Source organism: Bubalus kerabau, chromosome X (genome assembly GCF_029407905.1).
Source record: "Bubalus kerabau isolate K-KA32 ecotype Philippines breed swamp buffalo chromosome X, PCC_UOA_SB_1v2, whole genome shotgun sequence".
In the NCBI taxonomy this organism is placed as follows: domain Eukaryota; kingdom Metazoa; phylum Chordata; class Mammalia; order Artiodactyla; family Bovidae; genus Bubalus; species Bubalus kerabau.
Genome location: NC_073647.1, coordinates 107,444,518 through 107,458,134, shown reverse-complemented (window position 1 = coordinate 107,458,134; position 13,617 = coordinate 107,444,518). Strand labels below are relative to the sequence as shown.

The 13,617-nt window shown below is 40.8% G+C and overlaps 1 protein-coding gene across 4 annotated transcripts in view; it reads left to right on the top strand.

Annotated features, from left to right (window-relative positions):
* Nucleotides 1–13,617, top strand: part of SMC1A (structural maintenance of chromosomes 1A) — a 46,110-nt gene that overhangs the window by 14,797 nt on the left and 17,696 nt on the right. For all 4 annotated transcript variants that reach the window (XM_055565668.1, XM_055565669.1, XM_055565666.1 and 1 more), the window contains exons 16-19: nt 2,948–3,089; nt 4,630–4,775; nt 4,867–5,020; nt 6,170–6,280. In XM_055565668.1, the coding sequence (XP_055421643.1) occupies nt 2,948–3,089; nt 4,630–4,775; nt 4,867–5,020; nt 6,170–6,280 (553 nt within the window). The remainder of the gene's footprint in view (nt 1–2,947; nt 3,090–4,629; nt 4,776–4,866; nt 5,021–6,169; nt 6,281–13,617) is intronic.

The window sequence follows — 13,617 nt, the reverse complement described above, 5'->3', positions numbered from 1 at the left end:
GGAGATTGAGGTATCCTTGAGCCCCTAGCCTGACATCTGGGGAGTCAAATACCATCATAAGGTAAGGAGCAGCTTTTAGAATGATGGACATTTATCATAGTCACCTTTAAAGAACAGGGACATCAGGGAAGCACGTGTCACAGTATAGGGATTAAAAGTGCCAGCTTTAAACATGGTTTACCTGGATTAAAATCCCAGCCCCAAAGTTCATTTATCTTGGATAATGACCTCTCTAAGCCCCAGTTTCCTTATGTGTCAGATGGGATAATAATGATACCTATCTCATAGATTGTCAGGTTAGGGTTAGATCAGAGGTTGGGCTTAATCTTTATAAAGTATTTAGCATAATACTTAGCACCTCCTAAGAGCAGTAGATAATAGGCCACAGCAGTGAAAGCCTAACCACTAGAACCACCCAGGGAACTCCCAACAGATACTAGCTTTTATTATTGTCATTATCCTAATAGGTGATGAGTGAGAGGAGGGCCAAAGTTCTAGGTTGGAAGAATAGTAAGAACAAAGCAAGTTTCTCTTTTCTTTCCCACTTTAATTATTCATTTGTTCAACCAACCTTGTGCCAAGTTGTCCTGTGCTAGGTATTAGAAACAGTGGGGAGATGAGGGTAAGATAGATGAACATGACAGTCTCTCTGAAGGAGGTCACCCCTTGAATCCTGGGCTTCAGTCAGCCCATCAACCAAATTGTAACAGTTCATTGGTCTCCTACCCCCAAGCCAGGCTCAAGGGATATAGAATTGAATCAGAGACTCCCTGTCCTGAGGGAGTTTTGGGGGTAGTGGAGGAGATAAACAAGTAGATTAGCAATTTCAGAATAATGCTGTACTTTATGTAGATAGAAAGTACAGAGGAAAATGTTCAAGGAACTGTAGATCAACAAGAAGAAAAAAAAAAACCTAGAGACTCAGTAGAAGAATAGACAGGATGTAGTCACATATAGCATTTCATGGAAAGAGAAACTCGAATGGCTAACAACTGTGAGTTGATGTCCAGTCTCATTCCTAATCAGATAAATGTAAATTAAAACAACTTAGCAGCATTTGGTGAAAATAAGTCTACAAGAGCCCTTTGACTTAGCAAAGCCACTCCTTGGGTCTGTATCCCAAAGAGTTTTGGCCACCGGGTCTCAAAGAGACAGATTCAGAGTTGTTCATCTTGGCGTACTTTGTGATAGTGGGACGTTGATAGCAATGTAGACAGCTGTCACTGCAGGGAAATACGAGTTAAATGTGATGACTATACAGACTATGAAATACTCTGTTCAGACAGGAACTAGATTTACAGAGTAACAAGGATAAATTTATAACACTGTACATTTGTGTAAATTTAAAAGCGACATTTTTACAAGTATATGCATTTTAAGGTTATATACATATGTATGTATCTACCTATCTGTATATAATGTACATCATTTCGGTGTATTTGCTCACTGTAGGGAACATAATAGTAGAAATCTGATTGAACCCAAGGAGACAAGGGAAAGGTCTCATACAGACGGTGATCATAAAAGTTACATGAACTCTGGGGTATGATTAACTCAACTGCACCCAAAAGGGAGGAACTCAACAAAGTATAATAGAAACGAAGAACCTGTTTGCAATCTTCAGGAAAGGTTTACAGAACAAGGAGTGATGAACTGGGGACCTATAGAGGGATTTAGCCAGCCAGGCAGTACACAGAAGGGAGTTCCAAGCAGTGAGAACAGCATGCTCAGAGGTATGCCTTGTTCTGTAAACTAAGTATTGAATGTCTGGAGCGGAAAAATGGGGTCAGGAGGAAGGTGGGGGTGTTGGAGAGGTCAGCAGGGGCCAGATCACAGAAGGCTTTATGAGTCATTCTTAAGAGATTGAACTTAAAATTGCATAGCTCAAAATTATAGAGTTAATTACATTCTATTTGGATTATAGTGACTAATAGGTTTAAGCTGCTAGCATGACATCTGGCAACATCTGTCACACCATATTGGGGGGTGGAGGGGCAGTTGGAAGTTAGCCCTGCCTGTCCTGCTAATATCTGTGTATGCTAGTTGCATACCTTTTTAGTTTCTAAAGAGTTAGGGAGGAGGGAACTACCAGGAATCTGTTTTCTCCTTTTTTTTTTTTTTACTATCCAATCTCTGCCCTCGTAGAAGTTCTGGAATCTTGGGGCAGAGGTATGTGCAGGGGTTTGGGGACAGTTAGAAAGAGTCAAAGCCCATGAACTGAATACAGTCAGTCAGCCTGGAGATGGTGATATTAACTAAAATTTATCGAGTACTTACTGTGTACCAGGCAAGGTTCTAAAAACTTTATACATATTAATTCCCAATAACTGAGGTAAGTACTATTGTTATTTCCATTTTTCAGTTGAAAAAACAGGTAAAGAGATATAATTAACTTGTCTGAGATTCACTACCAGTAAATGGCAGAGTTGGGATACCAATCCTCTTATCCTACCACATTATATTGTAAGGATGCCATAGGAGAAGAATCCCAGGTTTTTGTGTTTATAGACTGGGATCTGATCTCACATTTGCTAGCTGTATGGCCTTGGGCAAAGTCTTTTACCTCTTGGCACAAGTTTCCTTTTTTGTAGAATTAGGATAATAATGCCTATTTGTAGAGCTATTTGTTAGAGGCTTAGAGGTAATGTATGTAAACTACACAGAAGCTTAATAAATAGGAATTAACATAGCTAGTGGATTCAGGTGGACCTTTTTATATCTGCTTCTAGGAACTTGTTGGGGGAGGGCTCCAGTGTTTAAAGGAAAATTAATAGAGTTTGGCCCAATCTCCTCTGCTGCCTTGTGCCGTATCTACAAAGCTAGGCCAGGGAACTTTGTATTGTAACTTGAGGGGACAGTTTTATATGGATCTGTGTGGATGAGTTCAGTGGTGACTTATATTCAGCAGTAACTGAGTCCCTGTGCCCTGTTCTCCTTTTCCCCACAGTTTGGAGTTTGAGAATCAGAAGACTCGTTTGGGTATCCAGTTGGATTTTGAAAAGAACCAACTGAAGGAGGACCAGGATAAAGTGCACATGTGGGAGCAGACAGTGAAAAAAGATGAAAATGAGATAGAAAAGCTCAAGAAGGTAAGAAAGGAGAACAGGAAAAACTAAAAACTAGGAGAAAAAATTAGAAGAGATAATATCCATAATTTATAAAGCCCTCCTCTAAATAAGAAAAACACCAAGACCTAAATAGGGAGAAAAATGAGGGGCATCAACAGTTCAAGGAGAGATTCAGATAACCCATAAACACATATCCGTAATTCAGCCTTGCTGCTGCTACTGCTGCTAAGTCGCTTCAGTCGTGTCCAACTCTGTGCGATTCCATAGATGGAAGCCAACCAGGCTCCCCCATCCCTGGGATTCTCCAGGCAATAGTACTGGAGTGGGCTGCCATTTCCTTCTCCAATGCATGAAAGTGAAAAGTGAAAGTGAAGTCACTCAGCCGTGTCCGACTCTTAGCAACCCCATGGACTGCAGCCTACCAGGCTCTGCCACCCATGGGCCAGTGCCATATAGAGCGTATTCTTCCAGACTTTATAGGCATTAATTACATTCTTATATGTGTAAAAAGTGAAAGTCCCTCAGTCATGTAATTACATTCTTATATGTGTGAAAAGTTAAAGTGAAAGTCTCTCAGTCATGTCTGACTATTTGCGACCCCATGGACTATACAGTCCATGGAATTCTCCAGGCCAGAGTACTGGAGTGGTAACCTTTCCCTTCTCCAGCGACCTTCCCAACCCAGGGATTGAACCCAGGTCTCCTGCAATGCAGCAGATTCTTTACCAGCTGAGCCACAAGGGAAGTCCTCTTATATGTGTACTCATGGAAAACATACAGTATTATGCTTTTTAAAAACATTGATGTTGTTGTTGGTCGTGACAGTAATGTTGATGTGGAAAAGATGCTTAACATTAAGTCAGAATATAGACTTTTAATTATAATTATATAATTATAATTATAATATAGACTAAACTATATAGACTTGTCCGTAAGTAATATTGGGAGGTGATAGGCTAAATATTCGGAGAAGGCGATGACACCCCACTCCAGTACTGTTGCCTGGAAAATCCCATGGATGGAGGAGCCTGGTAGGCCGCAGTCCATGGGGTCGCTAAGAGTCGGACACGACTGAGCGACTTCACTTTCACTTTCCACTTTCATGCATTGGAGAAGGAAATGGCAACCCACTCCAGTGTTCTTGCCTGGAGAATCCCATGGACGGAGAAGCCTGGTAGGCTGCAGTCCATGGGGTCGCACAGAGTCAGACACGACTGAAGCGACCTAGCAGCAGGCTAAATGTTAATTGGTTACCTCTGCCTGGTGGGATTTCAAGTAATTTCTTTTTTTCATCCTACTTCATACTTTTTTATACTTTGAACATTTCTACAGCAGGCAGTTTGCATATTGGGGTTGGGGGGAGGTCAACAAAATAATTTGGAAAAAGGTAAACGAAGCCAGAGGAGTGATGGGGGTTTGTAAAAGCAGAGCTCATTGAAGATAGATTCCAACAAACTACCTGGTAGAAAGGGTGGGCACAGAGGGAGAAGATTCCATTCCATTCCAGTGGGAATGGAGGGAAAGCCTTCACTTCTTGTCCTGTTCCCCCTGCTGGGCCCAGGAGGAGCAAAGACATATGAAGATCATAGATGAGACCATGGCCCAGCTACAAGACCTGAAGAACCAGCACCTGGCCAAGAAGTCAGAGGTGAATGACAAGAACCACGAGATGGAGGAGATTCGTAAGAAACTGGGGGGCGCCAACAAGTGAGTGGGTTCAGGTCTGGGCTTGGAGGAAGTATGTATTATGGGCAGCTTGCTGGATTTGGATCTCACCTATCTCCCTGAATCTTCTTAGGGAAATGACCCATTTACAGAAGGAAGTGACAGCCATTGAGACCAAGCTTGAACAGAAGCGCAGTGACCGCCACAACCTGCTACAGGCCTGCAAGATGCAGGACATCAAGTTGCCACTGTCTAAGGGCACCATGGATGATATCAGTCAGGAAGAGGTGAGTATCATGGCTGGTGGTGGGTGTGGGCTGTGAACAACATAACCAGAGATGGAGGATTAAGGTGGCCAGGGAGGGCAGGTGAGAGAGAGAAGGATGGTGGGTGAGGGTGGTGAGTGACAAAAGGAGGGATGCAGAGGAGATGAGGCAGGGTGAGGCTGTGAAGACAGGTAAGGTGAAAGGTAATAGCCTTGATGTGAGAGGGCAGTTTTGGGGGTAGGGTGTATGTCAGTAGGTGGAGTGGGAGGTAAGCCAGGAGAAGAGGAAATCATTCATGAACTCAGGGACCTGAGCTAAGATAGTTCCAGCAGATTATGGATATTAGTTGTTGTTCAGTCACTCAGTCATGTCCAACTCTTTGCAACCCTATGGACTGCAGCATGCCAGGCTTCACTGTCCTTCACTGTCTCCCAGAGTTTGCTCAAATTCATGTCTATTGAGTTGGTGATGCTATCTAACCATCTCATCCCAAGAGCAAAGGAAGATGGAAGCTGAGGGTCCTGAGGGATGGTAACTTAGCTACAGTGAGAGAGGCTGGTCGGGAGAGGGTTGGGTAAGGGACAGCAGCAACGCAAAGGTGATGAAGCATAGTTATGGAAAAGGGACAGACACAAGCCAATAGAAGAGCCAAGGCATTTTATCCACTGGAAGTGAGGCTTGATAGCAAGAGGGCAGGACTGTTAACTGAGAGGAGGTCTGCAGATATCTTGTCTTTGACCTGAACATATATCTCAGTCCCACATGTGTTTCTCCCTCCTTTCTTCCCAAATAGCATTTCCATTTAATTCAGCAAAATCTTCTGAACACTGGCAGTGTGCCAGGCATCATGGTAGCACATGATATAACTACTTCTAATCCTAAGCACAGCCTTGCCATGCAGGCATGGTCCCATGTTACAGATGAGGGTTTGTGTGTTTCAATGAGGATTTGAGCAACAGCATGTCTTGCCCAGGGTCACACCATTAGTCAGTGGTAGAGCCCAATTTTGAACTCAGGGCTTTCTGCCATCAAAGCTGCTCTTCCTTCTACCACAAGTGCTTTCTATCAAGATGCTTCTCAAAGGCATCAAAGGCTGCCAAGAAGCCCCCCTCTAGAGGAGTACTCTTATGGCCAGTCAGCTGCATTTGACTCTCCCTCTCACTATTGCAGGGTAGCTCCCAAGGGGAGGATTCAGTGAGTGGCTCCCAACGGACTTCCAATATCTATGCACGAGAGGCCCTCATTGAGATTGACTACGGTGACCTGTGTGAAGATCTGAAGGTGAGGTTCAGCCTCGGGGGGTGGGGTCATCTTCCCAGCTGTCCAGAGAGAGGGTCAGCCCATCTGGGGGCCCTGTGGAGACAGACCATGTCTGGAAAGAAGGGCAAACTGGCAAGGGGGTGGAGTTGTGATCTAGGTTCTCCCCTCATATGCACACACAGACACAGGCACATCTTCTACCCCCAACTCCCAGCTGCCCCCGTCGCTGCCTGTTACCAGTCTTCCCCTTCCACCTGTGTACACATCTCAGCTTAGATACATGGAGAACAAGCTCCTGTACAGTGAACAGATAAACTTTGGGGGTTCCTCAGGGCTCTGTCCCAGGCATCCTTTCCTTATGTGGGGTTCTCATCCTTCATATTTCCTCTCCCAGGACTTCAGCTGCTATCTCTATGCTAGGTCCCACAGGTACCTCAAACCCCAGCCTTCCTCCCCAAATCTGCCTCTTCAGTGTCCTTGACTCTCTCTCACTTTGCATATTTAATGAATTAGCAAGCCCTGTCGATTCTACCTTCCAAATGTCTACTGAATTCTACTTTTCTCTGTTTGTACTGTAATCTAGTGCAGGCTGCTTTCACCTCTCACATGGACTACTACAGGAGCCCCCTGAATAGTTTCTGATGCTTTCCAAGCTATCATTATAGCCAGGGGAACTTGATATTTTAAAAAAGCTTTTTATTATGGAAACTTTCAAACAGATATGGAAGTAGAGAGAATGATATGATGAACCCCAGGTACCAGTCATTCAGCTTTAATAATTAGCAGCATATGGTCAGTCCTGTTTTTTATACCCTTCCCCCTCCTAATTGGCAAATTTAAAATCAAATTCTAGGTATTTCATTCATAGTTACCTCAGTATTTATCTCTGGCAGGATTCTTTTTTTTTAATGTAGCCACAATATCATACCAAAAAATTAGCACTGACTCTGCAATGTCACCTAATAGTCAATAAATGTTTAGATTTCCATGAATGTCCCATAAGTGTCTTTAAAAAAAATGTTTGTTGTTTTAAATCAGAATTCAAGTGAGGTCCATGTGTTAAAATTGGTCTCTTATGGTCTATAACATTTTCTTATCCCTTTTTATTTTTTTCTTCCTCTTTATGATAGAAAGTGGGTCATTCAGTTCAGTTCAGTCGCTCAGTCGTGTCCGACTCTTTGCGACCCCATGAACCACACCACGTCAGGCCTCCCTGTCCATCACCAACTGCTGGAGTCTACCCAGACCCATGTCCATTGAGTTGGTAATGCCATCCAACCATCTCATCCTCTGTCATCCCCTTCTCCTGCCCTCAATCTTTCCCAGCATCAGGGTCTTTTCCAATGAGTCAGCTCTTTGCATCAGGTGGCCAAAGTACTGGAGTTTCAGCTTCAACATCAGTCCTACCAATGAACACCCAGGACTGATCTCCGTTAGGATGGACTGGTTGGATCTCCTTGCAGTCCAAGGGACTCTCAAGAGTCTTCTCCAACACCACAGTTCAAAAGCATCAATTCTTCGGCGCTCAGCTTTCTTTATAGTCCAACTCTCACATCCATACATGACTACCGGAAAAACCATAGCCTTGACTAGACGGACCTTTGTGGACAAAGTAATGTCTCTGCTTTTGAATATGCTGTCTAGGTTGGTCATAACTTTCCTTCCAAGGAGTAAGCGTCTTTTAATTTCATGGCTGCAATCACCATCTGCAGTGATTTTGGAGCCCAAAAAAACAAAGTGGGTTATTGGTCTTGTACAATTTTCTATACTCTGAATTTGACTGATTGTGTCCCATGGTGTTATTTATCATGTTCTTCCATCCCTGTGTTTCCTATAAACTGATTAGTAAATCTATGGTTTGATTGGATTCAGGTTTATTTTTTATTTTTGGCAAGAATATATCATAGGTGGTGCTGTGTACTTGTAAACTTCCTTTTGCATCACATCAGTAGACACTGAATATCAGTTCTGTCTTTGTAGTGATAAAATTTGATGAATACACAACATTACCTATGAAATACTAAGATTTTATATCCACCAATTATATGAAACACTGATGCCAGAGGAACATGTTAAATAAAGCACAGGGATACAGTTAGCTAAATCCAGACTGGAAAACTCAAAAGGACAAAAGACCTGGTCTCTTCCATAAATAAATGGGAAGAAAGAAATAAACAGAAAGGGAGAACTTTTATAGACTTATGAAACAAATCAACCAGTTAAAATTTGTCGCCCTCCCTTGAATCCATTGCAAAGAAAAGAGAGGCAGGGGAATTTATAGATTAAATGAGAATTAAGAGACATACAACCAAGTGTAATGTGGGCACGTTATTTGGAACCTGCTTTGAAAAACCTGTAAAAAAATTTTTTATGTAGCATCATCGGGATGATTTGAACACTGTCCAGATAGTTTATGATGGATGTTCAGGAATTGCTGTTAATATTTCTAGGTGATAATGGTATTGTGGTAAAAACATTCTTAGTTTTACAACAGTGGTTCTCAATGGGTGGGGTAGATTTTGCCTCCCCAGGGGACATTTGGTAATGTCTGGAGATACTCTTTTCACACCCACTTGTCAGAACTAGAACAGAGGTTACTACAGTATCCAGTGGAGAGACACCAGGGATGCTGCTAAACATCCTACAGTACACAAGGGACACTACCCACAACAACAAATCATCTGGCCCCAAATATTAGTGCTGAGATTCAGAGTCCCTGTTTTATAAATACATACTGAAATTATTTATGGATGAAATGTCTGAGATTTGCTTGAAAATAATTGAATATAGAAAGGAATTGGGTGTAGATGGCAGTGTATTGGCCATGAGTTGATAATTATTGAAGCTGATAATAGGTACGTGAGGGTTCATTTTATCATTATCTGCATTTTTGTGAATGTTTCAAGATTTACATAATGTAAAGTTAAAAAAGAAAAACAATCATGATCACCAGGTTAAGGTGTTGTTAGCCCCATCAATTTTCCAAGGGAATTTTATCAAGTTCCCTATCAGCCTTTCCCAGCAGGTTTTAGCAGTCATTAACAAATGATCATTGCCTATATCTATTAAGGGCTGCAAAATGGTAATGTTCTGATTTTTTTCATTCCTCCTATGTTTATTAATTGGATTTCTAAAAAGAACTTTCTCACATCAACTGTTTAGTTCCTTTGAAATATAGTTAGTACAGAAAAGGTAGAATAAATACTTAATTCCTTGCCTTTATTTCTCAGCTTTTAGAGTTGGTTGCCCTTATAACCTTTAAAGGTAATCAGTAATATTTATAATTTATATTTTTTATGAATTTAAGTGCTTAAATGTATTTTGATATTTTTCAGTCTATTTGGAGTCATTTTTCTTTCTGATACTCGTATTATCCCATTCTTGGCCATTGGGAGCCACTTCACGTTGATTTTCGCTGTTCTTATTTTTAGATTTTTATGACAGAAAACTTCACATGCATAAGTCAAATAGTACAGCGCTGCCTCATGGCCATCACCAGTTTCAGCGGTTATCAGCTCATGGCCAAACTTGTTTCATGTGCACCCCACACACGCCGTCCTCTCCGCCTCCCCACCCCCAGGATATTTAAAAGTAAATTCTGGACACCATGTCATTTCATTTGTATTGTAAATATTTCAGAATGTGTCTCTATAAGAGAAAATTCTTTGAAATATTTAGAATTATCATACCAAAAACCCAATAGCTTAACATTGGAGTTATATATTATTATATAATTCCTTAATATTAATATTATGATCAGTATTCACATTTCCCATATTGTTATACACACACACACACTCTTTGCTTGTTTGAATTAAGAGTCAAATAAAATGAAAGAAACAGATAATTGATTTAGTGATTGGTTGATGTCTCATTTAATCTAAAAGTTCCTCCTATTTTTATTTTTCTCTACAATATTTATTGTTGTTGAAGAAATTTGCTTATTTTTCCTGAAGGATTTTCTACATTCTATACTGTTGATTATGTCCTGTGGTTTTTAAAATATTGCCCCAGAACAAAGCAAAAAAATGAGTTCTGCTAGACGCTGTAGTTCCTGTAAGTGGGTAGTTAGATGTTGATCAGTGCTGTTAAATACAGATAGAGTATGAATCACATGTGTAACTTTTAAAAAGTGAAATTAATTTTAATACTATATTTTGTTTAACCTAGTATATCCAAAAGAATTAACATTTCAGTGGTAAACATTATAAAATTTATTGATGAGATATTTGACCAGCTCTCTGTACTGAGTTTTCAAAATTCATTATCTGTTTTACACTTCTAGCATATCTCCATTTGCATTCTAAATTTTCTTCAAAAATACTTGATCTGTATTTAGATATCCTAAAATTTACAATTGACAACAGAGAACCACATACCCAAGTTGTTCCAAATATACTTAGCAGTTTCGTAGTAACTGAATTATCAGTTTTAAAATTTAAATTATCTAACATTCAGTAAAATAAAAACTCACTAGCTGCATTTTTCATGCTCAGTAGTGATGTGTGGCTTATGGCCAGTATATTGGACAGCTCAAATCTAGAGGTTTGATTCGATTCAAGTTTTGGGGTTTATTTGGTCAAGACTGCTTCAAATGAGGTCGTTACTTCCATCAAGAGGTTTATAACATCTGGTCAGTGGCTCTTTTTGTGTAGCTTGCAGCCATGATGATTATTGCCTAGACCCATTATATAATTTGTTGAGGGTTGCAAAATGGTCATCTTATTCTATCATTTCTTTATTAGCTAGAACACTGTAAAGAGATTTTCTCTCATCAAATATTTGGTTACCCTGGGGTATTTTGTATAGGAAAGGCAGGATATATGTGCTGGATTCTTTCTCTTTATCAGTTTATAATGAGTTGGTTCTTTGGCATTCTCAAGATATGGCCACTGAGTTGTTTTCATGTTGTTATGAACTTTTAGATTTAAACATTTGACGTGTTGCACTCTTATGATTATTATCCTTCTTGTTGCATGAAGTTGTTGGCATCTTTGGCCCATGGGGACTCATTCAAATTGGCTTCTGTATAATTTTGACACAACTCTTGTACTCTTTGATATCTTCCTTGATTTCTGGTGTGTCCATCCAGGCTCATCCTTTACATTTTCCACCCCAGATATGGAATTAGCCATTTCTCTGAAAAGCTCTGACTTCTTTTTCTCAGTTCAATTCAGTTCAGTTGCTCAGTCTTGTCCAACTGTTTGCGACCCAATGGACTGCAGCTTGCCAGGCCTCCCTGTCCATTGCCAACTTCCAGAGTTTACTCAAACTCATGTCCATTGAGTCAGTGATGCCATCCAACCATCACATCCTCTGTCGTCCCCTTCTCCTCCTGCCTTCAGTCTTTCCCAGCATCAGGGTCTTTGCCAATGAGTCAGTTCTTCCCATCAGGTGGCCAAAGTATTGGAGTTTCAGCTTCAACATCAGTCCTTCCAATGAATATTCAGGACTGATTTCCTTTACGGTGGACTGGTTGGATCTCCTTGCAGTCCAAGAAACTCTCAAGAGTCTTCTCCAACACCATAGTCCAAAAGCATCAATTCTTTGGCACTCAGCTTTCTTTATAGTCCAACTCTCACATCCATACATGACTACTGGAAAAACCATAGCCTTGACTAGATGGACCTTTGTTGGCAAAGTAATGTCTCTGCTTTTTAACATGCTATCTAGGACTTCCCTGGTGGCTCAGATGGTAGAGCGTCTGTCTATAATGTGGGAGACCTGGGTTCGATCCCTGGGTCGGGAAGATCCCCTAAAGAAGGAAATGGCAGCCCACTCCAGTACTCTTGCCTGGAAAATCCCATGGGCGGAGGAGCCTGGTGGGCTACAGTCCATGGGGTCGCAAAGAGTCGGACATGACTGAGCGACTCCACTTTCTTTCTAGGTTAGTCATAACTTTCCTTCCAAGGAGCAAGCATCTTTTAATTTCATGGCTGCAGTCACCATCTGCAGTGATTTTGGAGCCCAGAAAAATAAAAGTCAGCCACTGCTTCCACTGTTTCTCCATCTATTTGCCATGAAGTGATGGGACTGGATGCTATATCTGTTCCTCCTAACCTTGTATTTCCTATAAATTGGAAGTGTGAACTGTTTTAGAGGCTTGAAATGTTTGGGTTAAGTAATTTTTTGGCAAGAACATTTCACTGCATATCATCCCCCAGCCCCATCCCTGCCGCTGGCTGTGCTGAGTGATTTGCAGAATCTTAGTTCCCTGACCAGGGATTGAACCTGGGCCATGCCAATGAAAGTGCTGAGTCCTAATCACTAGACCGCCAGGAAATTCCCTAGTGTACTTTATATTGCAGGAGGCACGTGTCAGTGTCCTACTATGCATGATGCTAAGTTTGAGCCTCAGTTAAGGTATCTATTGCCAGATTTCTCAATACTAAGCATACACTTTTACCATTGTAAGTAATAAGGAATCTTTAGGGTGACTTTTTGGCATCTTGTGAATATCTTGTTCCCCTAATATTTCTTTTTTAACCCAGTGGCTTTCACATTTGGATTCAACTTAATTTTGTTTTATAATTATGTAAATTCTTCATTTGATTCTAAAACCAGAAGTATAATACAAAGTATGTGAAGAGAAGTTTAGTTTCTTTTCTTGTCTAATTTCACCTCCCTCTATGTGTGACCATTTCAGTTTTTGGATTAGCATTTTGTTGTTGTATGTTTAAAATACAAACATACTTATATGCAAATATATTCACATTCTCTCTCTTAGATAAAAGATAGCATTCTGTTGTGTACCTTTCATATTTCTACTGAATCCATGAATCACTCCATAGCATTATATATAGAGAGGGATGTTCAAAAAGGCTTTTTTTTTTTTTTTTCCAAAAACGTGTGTGTGTGTGTGTGTGTGTGTGTGTATCCTTCCTGTGCTTGAAGTCATTCAGTGGCACCCTCACCTAAGATAAAGCCCAAATTTCTTACAAGGCATAAAAGACACTTTTATCATTGAGCTTCTTCATGTGCCTTCAACCTTGCCTCTGTCTAGTGCACGTGCACGCGCGCACACACACACACACACAACAGTTGCTACTGTTGCCATGTTGAATTGCCCTTTATTTGGCACTTTTTTTTTTTTTCCCCTGCACCACTTGGTTTGTAGAATCTTAATTCCCTGATCAGGTATTGAACCCAGACTCCAGCAATGAAAACACCAAATCCTAACCACTGGACCACCAGGGAATTTCCATTTGGCTTTTGAAGTTCATTAAAGTTGGTTATTCTTTTGAATTGCTTTGATTTCCTTGAATGAACCATGGATAAACCCTGGTTTTGCATGTGATATCTGCATAGAAGACTATTCCTCTCTCCATTCTCACCATTCATCCTATAGGCCTGAGCTT